The following is an 18,295-nucleotide window of genomic DNA, read 5'->3' as shown; positions in this document are numbered from 1 at the left end:
TTGCTCTATTTACTAAACTCTGATTTATTGTCAAATGTTTAGGCATACTTTGTTCAGAAATTCCTATCACTTTTGAATTTTCTCTTGAACCGCTTCTTTGCATTTCATTTTCTTTATTACTATTATAAGGAATCGTCAGACAATGCTCACTATCCTTTTGTTTATCAAAAATCGTCATTACAGGTCCTATTGTTACAGGAACAGGTACAGCTTCCATGTTTTTAGTCAATTCCCTAATCTTTTCAGTTAACTCTAAAGTAGGGGTGGGCGGAATTTGCGTAATCGCGTTACGCAAATCTCCGCGAAACGGTAAAAAATCTCCGCGAACACGCAGAAATTCCGCGAACACGCGGAATTGCTTGTTCGCGATGCTTTTTTCCTGTTCGCGATCGCTGTTTGCGTGCTCGGGGTGAAATATCTCGCGAACACGCATATTGAGAACGCGAACAAGCAAAAAATTTCGCGAAGTCGCGAAACGCAGATTTTTGGGCAATTTCGCGTTCTCCGCGGAACGCGAAATTACCCAAATTCCGCAAATTCCGCGAACGGAACGGAATTTACCGCCCAGGCCTACTCTAAAGTAGTTCTGGCTAATTCAGCTGAATTTTCATTTGCCATTTTATTAGGTTGTGTATTTTCTGTTTCTCTAAAGGGATTAATTCTTCCTACCTCATGTGGTATTGATTCAAATGTTATATTCTGAGATGATTCTTTTACTGGGGCACTTGGTGTCAATAACGTGGAATTTGGTTGATACGGGGGTGGATTTTTATAAAACATGTCCTCAAGAAGATCATCCTCCGACTCATCCACACCATACTTATAACCTTCTAATCCTGTATTATTTCTCTTTTCTATACATTTTCTACTAGTAGTCTCTTCGGCACTACTCATAGGAAACATACCATCAGTCATATTTGCACTTCGCCATCTCCTCATTCTATCATCATGATTCTCTTGTCCACACGGTCTACCAAACATATATCTGTACCTTCCGCCACTCCGCTGTCGTTCTCTGTCATACATCTCATCTTCCCATTCTGTCAATGCTTCAAACTGAGTAGGTCTAGGTCTCCGTTCTAGTTTCATCATCCTCTCTCTCAAATTCCTCAATACTGCCAAATTGAATGAACCATGTTCCGGAAAAGCTAAAACTCCATCATCTTTTGTATACTTTGCCCAATTGTCTAACCAAATACATATATGATAGCCATATTTTGTAACCATAAAGGATGCAGGTGATTTCGGTGGAGGAAGCAACTGTCCCTCTCTAGTCACAATCGGTTTGTCCTTTTTAAATAAGTTCTTGATCTTTCCGAACCAGGACGTTTTCTCTTTCTCTGGTGGAACCTAATACATCATTTTCTCTTTTCAGTATCGCTAGATTCCTTCTATGACTATTCTGTTGTTTTATCCAATCGTAGCGCAACTCACACTAACGCACCAATCCGGAATATCTATGTCACTTTCTCAATTCTCCAATCCCAGCGTGACTCTTACTAACGCACCAATCCAGAGCTTCTACGTCAGCCTATAATTCTCTTCTCCTAGCGCGGTGTACACTAACACACCAATCAGGAGCGTCTTCGTCCTTTACTGACTAACCAATCCCAGCGCGGTCTTTCTGACGTCAGTTTTTCTAGCTACTCCTGCTTCTGCTGACCCCTCCTTTACAAACTTTATCGGCAAACTTTTTACATTCACTTTTTACTGAAAATTCTGTTAGTAACTACATAAATACGCCACCATTACCTGTTTCGCTAACAAAAGGATAGTCTTGACCTTTTTCACAAGAATTCCGTCTTTCCCGAGAGCAGCGTGTCAATCTGCCCTACTACGGAATCATTACATCCGTTGATAAAGTAGAACTTCCCTCTACCTTACCCTTCTAGCAAGCATTAACTAACCGTTTCTCTGAAAATAAGACACCTGTTGGAGATGCACTGCTCCTGAGAAATAAAACCAGAGTTTCACAATTGAGTCGAATGCAGTTTCATTTACGCACTTTCATACAGAAAATGTAGTTCATTCACACAGAATCCTGTCTTTCCCGAGAGCAGCGCGACAGTCTGCCCTAATACAGAATTATTACACTCGTTAATAAAGTAGCATCTACTTTACCCTTCTACCAAGCTTAGGGAACACCTATTACCTTTCCAGTGATAAACGTAATCAGAGTTCATGTGGACTCCTGTTACTTAAGACCAAACTTTCACAGGTGGCCTTCGCTACCCATACACCTCTTTCATACAGAAAATGTCCCTAATGGTAACACACGACGATATTACCAAATCGAACCCAGACAATGCGTTGTGCAACTTCAATCGTCACACGTTTTCCCCGTGTACCTACAGGGCACAATAACTCCGTCTTTCCCAAGAGCAGCTCTTTCCTCTGCCCTACTACGGAATCATTACTACTTCCTACATCCCAGAAGTCGTCAAAACAACATAGAACGTAACGTGACTCGACATAGAGTGTTAATACATAAACCAATACTTATCTGAACATCCACAATCAATAATCAATATTTAAAAATAGGAAAATCAATAAGCAATAATCAAATCTATAAGCAATAATCACCAAACCAATGCAATAAAACCATCATTCTTTTACCAGAAAAACTGATCCAGCGCGAGGCCGGAGGAAAAAGGAAAGGGAAAATATATATATACACAACTATCCTCCCTGCGTCGCATACACACACGCAGTCATTGGTGGGGCCCATAACACACGTCTCTTACTCACAAGTCTGCACACAGGAGGGATGATGATTTTGCGCTGGACATGTGGGGGGAGGTGCCTTATTACCTATAGGGAAGAAAAGTTATTTTACAAAATATACTTTGGCATTCACCACCTATAGATTCCTAACCCTAAACATCAAGGCACTCCACCACTTGGTCGACGGACCAATTAGTTGGATTGGTTGATGGTGATTTAGAACCAGCTAAAACACATTTTAGACTCAGAATCCTTTACTCTTTTCATTGAAAAACCAAAAACTCGTAATTTCCGTTAATCACTATTTGTTTATCTAAATATTATTTGCAATTAATATCAGCATTAATAATCGATCAAATTTTGAATTTTGTTTGCAAAAACGCATGACATTTATATTTACCTATTCTTGCTATCTGGATTTTCTCTAATTCATTTGGCTCTGAATAACCGAATTTAGCTGTTAATTGTCCAAATAAAGCAGGCCAAAGCTCAAAGTCTGAAAATTCTTTGCTCAGCACGTTACAGTCCCAAAGATCTCCAAAGGACCAGAAATCGTGCAAGCATCTGTCATCGCCTGTGTGTTCAAAGAGGGTGTGCAGTCATCAAAACTGCCGAATGCCAGCATATATGTCAGGAAAATGGGTAATGGGAGCTGCCCCTCCTATTCTACTGCTCTTTTTATAATAAACTTCAGAATAACATGAAACATTTTTAGGCGACGAAAGTCTGTGATTGGCTGTTTGGAAAATGTCCGATTTTTATTCTATGAGGTTCCCATGGATTTTGCTAGTTCATTTCCGTAGCTGTAGTTGCCCTCATGCAACAATGTTTAAGGTTTACTTGCATGTCCCAATTGTTCATTTAGACCAGTTTTTACTGACTGAAGTTTGGCAGTCCACCAAGATCCAATCCTTGACTGGGGTCATGGTGTGCAGAGGTTGTCAGGAAGTTCACGGAGCCATCCGAGTCTGCGCAGTAGGCATTGCGCTAACGAGACAGTGGCCACTTCTGAACTCGATATCGGACGCCATTTTAGGGTAGGCCCAAATGTCAACTTAAGCGAAACAAACACAAAAGAATAATTAATATAAGGAAATTATGATTCTAATGTTAAACCATCACTAATCCTTTTATATATTAGTATTTTCCTAGCATATAGCAACATTTAAAGCGATAATACTCACCATTAGGATCCAATCAGGAACGCAAACATCACATAAGCAACATAAATCATGCGATATCTATTACCACATGTACTACTATTAATATGCGTACATATTTTAGTTATTAGAGTTATTTTGCCATGCAAATAGTAATTTCCCACGTGTAATTAGTGTATGCAAACGGTTACTTTAGTATCACACTACACTCCATTAGTAAAATTATAATCAGTAGGTTATATAGTTAGTCTTTTCATGCAAAATAGAGGAGGTATACAAAATTTTGTTCTACCTGCTCCATCATGTCCTTCACCCCTGGCACCGCTGCCCCTGCCCCTGTCCCCCCTGCTGCCATCAGTGCTGAGTCTGTGGACATTTTGCGCCAGCTGTGTGTAGGTCAGACAGCTCTCCTCAATGCCTTCATTGACCACGACAAGAAATTGGCCCAGGTGGTTGCTTTCATGGAGGGCATACATTCCGACGTGGGTGGGCTGCACCGGGCAGTCCAGGCTTTGTCAACAACAGTGACGTCTGCCCTGCAACAGGCACATTCTCACAGTCCAGCTCCAGTCCCTTTGTCCACCCCCCGGGCAGTGGCCACGTCTGACGATAGTAACCACGATCCACATACATCAATGTCACGATACAGCACACTGAGCACACAGCAGCAGCAACCCAAGCTGTCCCGGGCACAGACACCATCCCCACAGAAGACCAAAGGCACCCCAGAGCACAGGGAGAAAAGCCCGTCAGGCAACACCAGTGGACAATTAGCCAAGCAGCAGACCTCAGGCACACATGCCTCAGAGGCATCCCGATCCAAGGACTCTCCTGCCCCTAAAGCATCGCACAAACATAATCGTACAGTGTCTGTGCCCACCAAGGAGGTAGTGCATGCCAAGGGTACACCTAGGAAGGGCTCAAAGGCAGTATCACCAACCACCTCGACTTCCATTCCAAGCTCAGTGAAGAAGGGGCCAGAGGGCACTGTAGGGGTAACACCTAGTAAACAGGGGAAGGGGGGCACAGGCGAAGCAAGGCAAAGTGTTCCGCTGGGTCCAGCACATCACCAGAGGGGCTGCCACCACCTGCTGCAGCAGTGGTGGTGAGTGTGCCTGTTGTGCCCACACCACCTCCCATTGATCCACAGTCAGTCAAGCCATTTAGGATCCCCAAGAAGTGGAAGGGCACCCCTCCACAACTTCCCAGCCACAACGTGACTCCCGTCTGCATGGCTCCACCTTCACGTGGCACTACACCACCTGCTCCAAACAGCCCTCCAGCTTGCCAAGCTACTGATAGCTCTACCTCAGCTGTTCTACTTTCTCCCCGTCAAGTGCCCCGACAGTCCCCGAGACACAGCCAGCTCCCAGTTCACCTGACAGCCAAGTCTGAGTGGTAGTCACCCTCACACACCTGTGTCTCACACAGGTGGGTCTGTACTGCACATTGTTGTCCCCTGACTGTGTTGCTGACCATGGAAAGGTACAGTCGCACACATTCCCTGTGCAGCTTCTCATGGACATGCTTTGCACTCTGCCCTGGCCACTGGCTTTGCTGTTATGCCCTTGCCTGTTCAGCTTCTCATGGACATACTCTGCACTCTACCCTGGCCACTGGCCTTGTTGTTCACTGCTGTTTTGCCCTTGCCTGTGCAGCTTCTCATGGACATACTCTGCACTCTGCCCTGGCCACTGGCCTTGTTGTTCACTGCTGTTTTGCCCTTGCATGTGCAGCTTCTCGTGTACATACTGTGCACTCTGCCCTGACCACTGGCCTTGTTGTTCACTGCTGTTTTGCCTTTGCCTGTGCAGCTTCTCATGGACATACTCTGCACTCTGCCCTGGCCACTGGCCTTGTTGTTTTGCCCTTGCCTGTGCAGCTTCTCATGGACATACTCTGCACTCTTCCCTGGCCACTGGCCTTGTTGTTTTGCCCTTGCATGTGCAGCTTCTCATGGACATGCTCTGCATTTTGTGCCTTACTCTTCTCTTCTCATGATGCCTATCTGTGCAATGTGTGAATAAAGACAGTTGCTCCAGTTGTCTATTTTGTCACTGTCCTTACTGAATGAAGTTATTTTGCTGTGTGTAAATGGTTTACTGTGCCACGTGGTCTATATGGCACTTTAACATGGTCAATGTTTGGGCTCACTTGCTCTCTTTTTTTCAGGGGTGACAGGTTCTTCAGTTCTTCTTGGCCCAGATACGTGTGGTGGCAATGATGTTTTAAATTTGAATGGTTAGCAGTAGTCATTTACTTGATTAGTTCATGTTGGCTTATTGTACACATGTCAGGTTTAGGGGCACTGCCAGCACAAGGTGGGTTTCTGCACACAGTATTGAAGGCAGGCTGTCCGGGGTCATCATGTGTGTGTTCTTCCTATATGTGTGCCCAGTGGTGTATGTGTGTGGTCATCTTGTGTTGGCCAGTCATCCTAGTCCCATGGCTTACTTTCCATTTGTGCTCTTGGGTGGCCAGGTAGTGTGCAGTGTGAAGGTGGTGAGTTTGTGGGGAGTGTTGATGTGTGCATGCCTATGCAATGTCAACTACACACGTGTCACCCAGGAGTTGTGTGCCTGTTGTTTTGATTGTTCATCCCTGTGGATGTGGTTGTATGCCCATGTGTGAGTTGTATGTTGTGCACTGTGCAGTGTGTTGGTGTGTCCTTGCAGTTCTGTCTGACTCCTACTTGTTGTTTTTGTCACTTGTGAGTATGCAGAGCGTGTTACTGGCAATTCAGTGTTGTGTTTTGTTGCACATCCATGTGTCTGGTGGCTGTTTGTGGGGTCTGTGCAGACCTGCTGCTCCACACTGCTATTGTGGTTGTGTTTTCTCATGCCTTGCTGTCCCATGGTGCCTTCTTGCCTCCAGTGTGGCATGGTGTGTGTGTTGTCATGCCATCCCCTATCTGTGCTTCAGCCGCCTACCCATTGTGGGTCTGCACTCCCTCTCTTTGTGTATGGTACACTCTTGCTATGTCCCCTACTGACATACAGCACACTTCACTTTGGTGTGAGCTGTCCCCTTGGTTTGTATGTGTGTGTGCCTCCCCATGACTTCATTTGTGCCACTGTGCTTTGTGGTGAAGTTTTTTGTCCAGGGTCATGTGTGATGTTCTGGTGCTGTTTGTCAGTCATGGTTGCTGATATGCAGTTCAATTGTGTGTGCTGCCCAGTCCTGTGGTCAAGTTGTTTCCACCTTTGTGTCCCAGACTTGTGCATCTATTGGGTGTTGTGTTGGATGTATGTGTACTGTTTGTGTTATTGCTTCACTTCCTGGGTGTGCTGTTGTCTTTATGCTGTGCTGTATGGTGTTGTGTGTGTTGCTGTTCTCTCACTGATGTCTGTGTGTGTCTGGTATGCTTGGTGTGCACACACAGCTTGTTGTGCATGCAGTGTGTGTATGTTGCCTTGTGATTGCCTGGTGTGCATCTACTGATGTCGTGCTATGTTTGCTATGTGATTGTTCTGCCTGTACATCTGTTGTTTGTTTGCTGTGGCTGTGTTGTTCTGTGATGGTGCACTTCTTGTATGTGTTGTGGTATGTTGTCTGTGCATTGTTCCTGAGTGATGAGGTTGTGCACTCCTGTTGTGTCTGTGCTCCCATTGCCTTTCCCCAGTTTAGCTGCACAGGGCATGTCTGTTGTTGTTGTTGTGGCTCTGTGTGTGTTTCTCTTGGGTTGTGTGTTTGTCTGTTGTATTTGTTTCCACATTTGTGGTGGCATTCCTGTGTGTGTGTTTGTGTGATGTTTGTGGCTGGGCCCAGGGTATGTGGTTCTTTGTGTGTGTATTGCCTGTCACGTATTGCCAGCCTTCAGTGTGTTTGGCACTGGTGGTGTGTGCTGCTGGTGTGAGGGGGGTATGTGATAGATTCTTACTGGTGTTTGTCAGTCCTGAGGTGTGTAGATAGTCCCTATGTGTAGTGCTGCTGGTGTGCTTCTGTGAAGTAGTTGTATGGATGTGTGGCTGGTACCCAGTTTGACTTCAGGGCCTTCCTTTCATCCTTTCATCCTTGTGCCTATACATGATTTGCCGTGCTGTCTCCCTGTGTTGTTGCACCGAGCTGTCTGTGGTTTGATTTCACTGACTGTGCCAGCCATGTGTGCTTTGATGGTGTGAGGGTGTTGTGCTCTGTTCCTTGTGTTGATGTGATGTACACATGCTTGTTGTGTGTCTCCATGGCCTTCTATTTGTGTGCAGCTCACTTTGGTTTCCCTATTTGTTGTGCTCCTTTGCTGTTGGCATGTGGGGTGTGTATGTGTGTGTGTGTCAGTCTGTGATATGTATGTGTGACTGTGCAGGCTGTGTGTCCTTTTGGATGTTGATTCCTTGTGTGTGTTCATTTGTTGCTTGTCCTCATTGCTTTTTCCCTGAGTGTGGTGTTGTGTGTGTTTCCCTGGCCCTGTGCTACTGTGCTGTGTGTTGAGTGTTCTTGTGCAGCCACTCCTGCATTGTGTGTCTCCATGATTGTTTGTTGTGTGGTGAAGGGTATGTATTGCCCTGGCTTCTTGTTGTGCATGGGGTGCACAGGGGGGGCACATGGCATGTGCCTTCATGGGGTGTGCTAGTGTGTGGTGGGAGTGGGTGTGACCCTGTGGTCTTTGTGCCCTGCCCATGCCTGGCACTGGCCCTGCCTTCTGCATTGTGCGCATGTATTTGCTTTTGTTCGCCACTGCGGTGATGAGACCGGGACATTGCTGCGTGGTGGCTGTAGCTGCGTGTCCAGGATGCAGCGGGGTGACTTTGTGGCTGGTGGGTGATGTGTGGGTGCCCTTGTGGATGTGTCCCTGTCCCCCCTAGGGTGTCTGATGTGGATTTGGACCCTGTTTCAGACGTGGGTTGTGTGTTGTGTGTTGTGTTGTTGCGTACCTGCGGCGTAGTCCGCGGCGGTCTATGAGTTCCTGGTGATGTAGCAGGTACAGCACCAGAAAGACGTGTAGAGCTGGGTCCATGGTGGTCGTGACCAGGATTCTGCTTTCGCGCTCCGCTGTTGAGTTTTCCGCCGTCTCTGGTTGGGCGGTGTCTCCGCTGCGGTGCGTCTGCTTGCTTGAGTCATCCTAATTTGTGGAGTGGGGCGGACGTCATTCCGCATGGCAGAGGGTCTCCATTGGCTCCCACCGCCGCGGTGGCAGGCGCACTTTGATGGCGGTGCGCGTCGCACCTCAGCGGTCGGAAATTATCCTATGTTTGACCATACTAATATGGCGGGCGTGATGTCCGCTGCTGGCGGGCGGAAAAAGGTATTTTTTCCGCCCGCCCTACATCCTAATGGACCCCCTGGAGTTTTCATTCACATATTTCATAAAAATAGTGTCATTGCTAATTAGGTCATTCGAATACAGATTTAAAGAAATTCTAAACATCATACCCTCAGACATTTTTTAAATAAATGATATACAACGCTCTCCGTATGTGAGGGCGGGAGAATCATGCACCTGTATTTTGTTGTACTCCACCCTTGCAGTAGCTTTCTTTTACATACTTGAATATAGGTTTTGTGTAGATACTATGCTGGGGAAATCTTAAGGATTTTCAGGGCCCTGGGCCAAACCTATTTTGGTAGCCCTTGTTCAGAACAGGTTTGAATTTATTATTCAATTTCAGCTCTTTCACGGCCTCTTTGGCCAGGTCACTGATAGTGCATAGGCTCAATTATCCAAATTCTAAATGTGTTTACATCAGTCATGGATAGTGACGTGCGTTTCAAATATTGTAAAATAGCAGCAATTCACTAATATTACTGCAATAATCTATGCGGCTCCCTCCCATTTCTCAAATGTGAGGTCCTATTGTCATCTAAAAAAACATTGTTATGGATGTTGCATGAAAATTAAACACAACATGTCTCTGCAGAATGTCTGTAATAGACTCTCAGACATCTTCCACATTAAAAATAAATTAAAGGGAAATGATATTTAAAACAATCTGTTTAAGAATTATTCAAGATCATCAGGGCAAGACAATATGCAGAATGTAGCTGGCTATATAAGGGGGCCCAATGAAAGGCTGGGGCCCTGGGCCAGAGCCCACTTTGCCCATGCCTTTAAACGTCTTTGCTAGGGAAACGCCACTGCACTGTCAAACACTGTAACCTTGTCTTTATCTAAAAACAGGGCCTCCCGGTGAGTTCTTTCCATGTAGTGTGAATCTGTGTTAAAGACGAGCATGCTGGGTCTTTCAGACCCTATTTCAACAGGTATAGCATCACTTGGAAAAGCACCTAAAAGGTATTTCTTAGCATATTTATGATGGCTTAAGAAATCCAGAATCTGAACAGTGTCCATTTTGTAATATTTTAAAGATGGTCAAACAAAATCTGTTGGGCGTGGTTGATCTGGATGGCATTGTTGAATATCGAGAATACAACCATGTTCTCATTCGTAGCCAAGGAGTGACTAAAAAGTATTTCTGCTTTTAGATTTCCATTTTTGATCAATCTCTAGAGGTCGCCATCTTCCATGTCAGGGGTCAGATCGAAAGTGTAGCCCGTCCCATATCCTTCTCTTTACACAATGTCTCCTGAGTCATGCAGGTGATTACAGGTTATCAAAACCAAGCCCAGATATTCCCTGATAAAATTTGCATCTCCAAAGCTAGGTGTGCATGCTTTTTTTATGAATCACAGCCCCCTTGTGGAACAACACCACATAGTTGGTGTTGTAGTGTTTGAAATTGAAAGGGTTTGAGGTATACAGCCTGATAAAAGCCACGTTGTTGACAAAACCTATGATAATAAGTTTTAGTAGTTGCCCCAAAAATAAATATTGCTGCTGGGTTAATCTGGTACCAACTGGGATCCTGAACATCTTCAGATCTACTTCTTCAACAGCGTACTTGGTGTTCAATAGATGTAAGGTTTCGGTGTGAGCCAGTCTGACATTTGGGGACACTTCACTGTCTTTACCAAAAAAACAAACGGACAGTATGACCAGTTTATATTGTTCCGCATTCCCGCTGATGAGACAGAATGAGACATTGTTGCAGTTAAGTTTTATCTTAAGATTGATACCGTTGAGCAGTTTATCTTGGAAGAAAAGTTCTGAATGTATACGCCCACGCAGGTCAAACTGTCTACTGCCGAGGGCAAAGCTTGCTCTTTTTACAAAACCTTGTTTGTCACTGTCCAGCTCCTTGTCTTCAAAATGTGCATAAGTATCCTTGTAGAAGAACCCTGCTGAATGTTGTGTGTGCAGGGCATTGCGGCTGTAATTTAGAATACTCTCGATGTAGGCTCTGTAGACATACATGTTATCACTTTGAGGGATGAGTCGGTCACCGAGGGTGATGTCCACCTGATTGACCATGGTCACAATGGGGTAAGTGATCATCACCACTTTAGAGGGTGCCGGTATGTTGGTACCATCAATGATTTTACAAACATGGTGCAGCAGAGTATTGTTGAGATCCAAATACATATCCGTGAGCCTTGACACAAATAACTCAAATGGCGCCAACGGCCTCAAAGTGGCTAGAGGCGATGATTCCATGAAAAGACGGTTTTCAATACTGGCCTGAGTGGGCCTTAAAGAAAACAAGTCTAACTCTGATTTGGTGCATTCTCCTGATGCTCAATGTACAAAGGCCATGTTTCAGGTTGTTGCATTAAAAAAAATATTTATGCTAGCAGGTGTTCTCTTGTTCCTCTGGGCTCTCTTCCCCCTTACAGATTCTCTTATGTGAGCACGTTTTGAAGAGCGCCTCCTTTTTTTTATAGGGAGTTGCCCAATCCCTATGTCTTGAAGACCTTCACTTTCATCCCGCTCCTTTTTGAGGTTGTTAGTTCACGCATTCGGCGAAAGCACAAGTCACAGATCCTACCACATCCTGGGTAATGTTCAAGGCCGCCGCTTTAATGTGGGGTTTTGCAATTTCATAGCCTCTTCTCAAGAAAGCATACCTCTTCTAAACAAACTACAAAGAAAACCTCCAAGTCCCTCCCCTTAGATAACAGGGGCCCCTTGAAAGAATGGTGGCTCACCATATCCAGCCTGGTATATGTAATAGTGCCTATGTTATGTTATGTTATTTTCATTTTATACAGCGCACAGCTACTCGGAAGTGTCCCGGCGCTATAGACCGCTGGGGAACCCGTCCTGGCTATCCCTGTGAGATGGTCCCTTTCTGGGTATCTCCAAGGTGAAACCAGGCATCCCTGGCGTCTGTGGGGGGCCGTTGTAGAGATGAGGCAAGCTTAATGCCCAGAGTTGCCTAGTGTGTTCCTGGTTAGAGTAGGTACCGAGGCGAGAATTATCGAGTCCGTTTTGACCCTGGTCCACGACCCTGCCGCGTCGGGAATTGAACCCTGGTCCCTGGCCGATTCTCTGCTTACGGATCTGCCACCTCTAACCAGTGAGCCACACCTCTCCACCTATACAGAGCGGGGTCATTGTATGTTTTCATGATCACCATGATGACTTCTTATTAATATTCGCTGTCACATCACGGTCTTAAATGAAGCTCAACAGTAACTTTTCCATATTTAAAGGACATCAGATCAGATTGATCACTGAATATCATGACCCACATAGTGTCAAAATGCTTTTTAGAAATTGCTACGTAGTCATGTTTGATATACAGAATATTAATCACGGTGTTATTTTCCCCCTTCACCTTGCCCCATCTTACCAATGGTGAATAACTATCCCCGATCCTCTGCTGCTCTACAATGTCACTATACACACAGAGTGTATAAACCCTCCATTAATATCAGGGCACGTAGGATCTGACTCTACCTTGATACGTATTACGGTTACCAAAACTCTTCTTAATTTACCTATACAGCTAAACTCTATATCACGATTTGGAGCTTTAAGAAACACCTTCCTTCTAACATTATCTAATACTAGCTGAATATTCGAATACGTTTCGATGCTTGCTATGGATTTGTTGATGGCCTCAACAACAGCTGCGATGCTGGGGTAATAGCTGTGAGGAAAGCCAACCTGGGTGCTCAATGGGCCCTGATCAAGCTTTATAGTAAATTCCGCCTCAAGCATTGTAAATATATTCCATGTTCTTGCGTACTGGATTTCGGATAGGGTTACCTCCCAATCCCCATTTAGATCCACAGGTTTAGCCAGTTTCACAGTATAATTAGAAATTTGATTGTCAGGGGAACATCTCCTTCAAGGCGATAGATGGCAAGGTCATATAAAATGATGTTGTCTCCATATTGTAGCCTTCAGAGAGCCCCCTCTACCCACACATTCTGAATGGAGTTGGCCAGCACCCAACTGCTAAATTTCTTGGGTCACCCCCTCCATTTGACAAAGGCCTGTCTGTTAGCCCCATTAACATTCGGTTTCAGATTCTTTTAAAACCCATACACCCTCTGTGTGCCATCCAGTACCTTTTGTAACTCTTTGTTGTAAAAGACACCAACACCATTTCGCCATCGTAGTCCTCTAACCTGTAAATATATATACCTTCATTAAAAGTCTGCTGGTAGCCCTTCGACAAGACCCCCTTCAACTTTGAAACCCTTACATGATTACCTTCTTTTAAAAGAGGCTTCTTTACCTTGGCAGCGAACTGCTTCCACACCACTAAGGAATTATTAGTTGTTACCTCAACGGGAGATGTTTTGATTGTTCTGTGATAACTGGCACTATAAGATCTATAAATACCTGTATAGCATCCACTTATCAGTAGGTGTTGTAGGCTGTGAAATATCTCCACATCTTAGATTTCTGTTAAAATGCTTTATAACAGCAGTATTTACCTCCGTATACAATACAATATGATGAACAGCCTTCTGTTTTAATATTTCTTGAACAGATTGTTTAAAAATTATTTTCTCGCGTCTGTTTTCAGTTTTTGAGGGGTTTGCACTTTCCTGAAGATGGCTTTAAAGGCTGTGGCGACACAAGTACCACTGTTATCACTAAGCGCTTCTGCAAAGGCATACTTGGACAATACATCTATTACTGTTAATATATATCAAGCTCTGTTATTATGCTTGGCTATATCTTGAAGACTGATTATGTCCGCCTGCCATTGATAATCTAGCTGTGCATTAACGATGGTTGTCTTCTCTTAAAATGCCTCCTGGCTGGCTTGTGGAGTGAGTACGCCTCTTTCCCAGATAACCAGGTCTCCACCTTCACTCTTTTTACCGGCTCATTTTCAACTAGAGCCATTCTAAACAGAGCTTTGTGCTTTTGAAGCTTCCGACCCTGCTCATATAGAACAAAGCTTCCTTAACCCATCCCCTGACATGTTATCAGCCCCTGCATCCCATGAAATGAAAGATGATTGTTTTGTGTAAGGGCATTTTATTAAAAAAGAATGTTAGCAACACATAAACAGGGTATACTTTTATGTTTCGTGGTACACGTCTTGTCATTGTTGATGGACAGTTTGCTGACTTTTCACTACGTATGCATAATATGACACATGTTACGTACATTACTAGGGGCCTGGCAGATCATTTACCTCAGTGTCACAACTTTTGATATTTGTACAGCTTTAAAGTCAACGGTTCTAGACGGGACTTCCTGCTCAACCCTCCTATAACTTTGTACACTCAGGATACTGATGTCATTCAAAAGATCGTACAATTCTCAGTCATACAATAAACAACCTGTTTTTCAGAAATAATCTTCAGTCAGAAGCTCCAAGGGAATATGTAAGCTGGTCGTCAATGATAGTATCAACTCCCTCATATGGCTTTTGGATGCGCTCCAGTATTCATCCAATGTAAGTAGCCACACATTCACACACTAGTTGGCTATGCACGTAGGACTGTCACACTGCATTGCCATGGGTGTCTCACCAAGCTTCAGATAGCGCAGAGTTACAGGTTGTAATTCAGCTATTCTTTCTTTAAGGAACACATATGCCAATCTGGCAATACATAGGTATCCTAGACGTAACTCAGAAGCATCTTGTGCACCAACATGTTGATGCTTGACCCAAACATGAGTAAGTATGTAATGTTAATTAATATAATAATAACCCAATACCTGTGGACTCATCATTTGTTTAACAGTTTTCGTGGGGCTTAAGAGCCCACTCGTCTATTTTAAAAATAAATATCGCACATACATCCTTCTATAGCCTTTTCTGCCGTCCTTCTAACAAAATACATACACAAACCATGCATACAACGGAGTTTTGAACTTTGCTCATTTGACCATCGGATCTCTTTGAGTGTGATCAACAAGACCTTAGTCATGTGATCTATAAAATCTTTCATAAACACTGGCACCTACTAACGTTGGACAGGTCACTTGAGAGACACATTCCTACCAAACCCAAAGTAGTACACAGAAGAGGCAAAACCTTGAGAGAAATTCTATGCTCTAGCTACTTACCGCCGAAAACAACTAGTGCAACTTGGCTACCCGAAAAGCCAGAAGGCATTTACAAATGTACCAAATGCAATGTCTGCTCTTTGGCATGCAATAAGTTGACAGAATTCCAAAACAATATGGCTGCCACACATCACATACAGCTATTCATCAATTGCAACACCAACTTTGTCGTGTACTGCATTAGATGCCAATGTGGACTCATATACATTGGCACCACAATTTGACCCCTGAAAGAGAGAATTCAGGAGCACATGAGGGCAATTCGAAATAACAGCACTGAATACCCTCTAGCAGTTCATTTTAACACTGAACACCCCTCTATGATGATGACTAACATTAGATATTATGGCAGAATGCATGTAAGGTGTGACCCCAGAGGTGGGGATAGAACATTATCTCTCGGAAGGGCAGAAACACAGTGGATTCTAAATTAAGAGCTGTAGAGAAGGGCCTGAACATAGACAGGGAGTTACATGATTTTTTAGCAGAATGATACTCCTGACTATGAGGTGAATGTCTTCAGCCTATCTATCAATATACATTGTTTATTATAATGTTAACCAAAAGAGGTGAATTGCCAATTTGCATATAAATAGATTGATCCCTCAATTGCCCTATTTTACTTTCAGTCGATCATATTAGGTCTGTCAACATACATTGTATATTGTAATGTTTACCAAAAGAGGTCAGTTGCCAAATTGCATATAAATAGGTTGACTCTTTAATTGCCCTATTGTACTTTTACTCGATTATATTATGTTATACTTTTTTTTTCCTATCACAAACTACCAATAGACTGATGTTCAACATCTGTATATGATTATTTCTGCACTTCTGATCTATTCTGAGTCTCTGTTATCATTCTGGGTTTCTGTTATCATTCTGGCTCTCTAATACGAACTCTGGGTACTGCAATCTCTTTAACAATGGCTGCCGTCTTTATGGGCTAGGGGAGTTAAGACTTAAATCATTTCGCCTAGCCCACGGTAGCAATCACACCAATCTTGTTTTCTAATTTTAGTGAACATGTAACATTGTGAGCATTTCTCTCAGATAAATCATCGAATGCCCTACTTTTTGTGTTACCCTGCCAAATATAACGTCTATATGCTTGACACTAGTATCGGATCTGTGACCCAGTACAAAATGTCCGCCACGTTTACGTTAGGAGTTTCGGGCTCTCTTCTCGATGCTCAATTACTATTACTGATTGAGGATTCTACTTCCGGTCGAAATAACGCGGCACTATGGGTATTTAACCGCACTCTGCTACGCACACTCGGCTCCTTACCCGGACCAGGAGAGGTTACGAAATTGACGCGCCAAAGGACTGTGTCAGGTCAGTACTTTACTTACACGGGGAAGGGAAGAGTCTACACATTTTTTAGACTTGCATTTATATTCATGCTCGGATATGCACGGACTGTTAGAGACTTCAAAATTATCCTGTTCTTTTGTCACAGGGGCATGACACAGCCCTGAATATATCGATGGCAAACTGGGAATGTAGAGTAAGTCATTGCTAATATGGTGTGTCTTTATGCCAATTAGCATCATGTGTACATAATCCTCATGTTAGGATAGATGTATTTTTTGTACTTAGGATCAGTTCTCTGTCATTTATTTTTTAAACCAAATATTGACTAATGTATTTTAAGACTGCACCATCAGAATCCACCTAATCAGTGTACTGCAGTTATCACGTTTCTGCCCAGCCACTAACCATGATAATGTGTCTCCTTCTATTTTCCTTTAGAGGGGCATATCATAGCCCTAAAAAGGCAGGTAAGTTACTTAGCTATACCAAAGAAACCAACTGTGACACGGGATTCACCACAAGTATAGGACGTGAGTCTCATAATGCACATATTAGTGGCATATTTAGACTTGTATTTATGGATTAAGTGTTTGAATTCAATTACCTTGTATCCACAGGGACATCTATTTACTAATAGGATAAACCCACTTCCTGGCCTTTTCTTATTGCTGACCGAAACACATAGCAATATCTATGAAAGTCACTAAAAGACTCTGTTCTTCAAATTATAATTATCATACTTAAGGATACAACCAACAGATATAGTTACCTTGAAATAGTGACTTACTTTCTGATGTTTATGGGACATCTTTTATAGCTCTGTATACCTCTAGGAAGGAAACCTCCTTCTTCACTATTAGTCAAACATCATTTCTTGGGACCGGTCCGTCATGTTAGAGAATCCTCAGCAGACATCAAGCCTTAATCTGGGCATTTTTTAGGTATTTATTGGTACTACTATTTCCCCCTTTTTCACATAAATTGAATTGTGTTTTTAGTAGACTTGATTATAGCTGTTTGTTTCCTAGGACTTTCAAACTTTTCACCATCCAATACGGCGAAGGGCGCACACATATCCTCGAGTTTTCCATCATTCATCAACTTTTGAATGACCTACATATCTACCTCGTTTAAGGTTGGGTCGCCTTCTCTCTTCTCTTTGATAAGACTAAGCATGACCTAAAACACACACTTTCCATAGTCATGTTATTTTGAGTACAATACGCTTGGTGAGATCACTATTTTAATATGTAACATCACCTAATGGTCTCTCTTTTTCTCTGCTCTGCATGCTTATATATGCCACTTCTCTCTCTTCAAACGCTCGTTGGAATTACTAAACTTTTTTTATACCACTTTTTTGCACCAAATTGGTATCTTTTTTGGTATTTTTTTATACTTTGGGCCTTCTTTTCCATCTTCAAATATGATACCCACTTTTATGGAAATGGTAATGAACAAAATGTAGACTTGGACTGACATACAATATGCAACTGTTATTATTTACAGCCTTGAAAAAGTTACGGATGTAACGAAACACATGTCGGATGTTTTTTTTGTCTTCACATACTGTTCCCTCATGTTCAAACATTCATAATTAATGTAGAATCATTTACAACGTATGCAATTATATATGAAAATGTGTGTGAACCATTATATTCAAGTCTACTTAAGTGCAAAATAGTTTCTCCTGTGATTTGAGCTGCCTATTTTGTATGCAATAATGATGTATTGAAAATAGATACAAATGAAGAGATACATATTAGGAGTGCTGAG

General features: G+C 43.2%; 1 protein-coding gene across 1 annotated transcript; it reads right to left on the bottom strand.

The window, feature by feature from the left end:
- Positions 1-10,479: 10,479 nt before the first annotated feature.
- LOC146834668 (uncharacterized protein F54H12.2-like) lies at positions 10,480-11,301 on the bottom strand. The gene has a single exon (XM_085599939.1). It carries the CDS (start codon positions 11,299-11,301, stop codon positions 10,480-10,482), a length of 822 nt encoding a protein of 273 aa, XP_085456065.1.
- Between the last annotated feature and the right edge of the window lie 6,994 nt (positions 11,302-18,295).

Source organism: Triturus cristatus, chromosome 4_2, assembly GCF_964204655.1.
Source record: "Triturus cristatus chromosome 4_2, aTriCri1.1, whole genome shotgun sequence".
NCBI lineage: Eukaryota > Metazoa > Chordata > Amphibia > Caudata > Salamandridae > Triturus > Triturus cristatus.
The sequence above is the reverse complement of the archived record's forward strand: the minus strand, read 5'-3'. Positions and strand labels throughout refer to the sequence as shown.

Bases quoted from the DNA above. Each gene is read 5' to 3' on its own strand.
- LOC146834668 (XM_085599939.1), bottom strand. From the start codon at position 11,301: ATGTATTTGGATCTCAACAATACTCTGCTGCACCATGTTTGTAAAATC.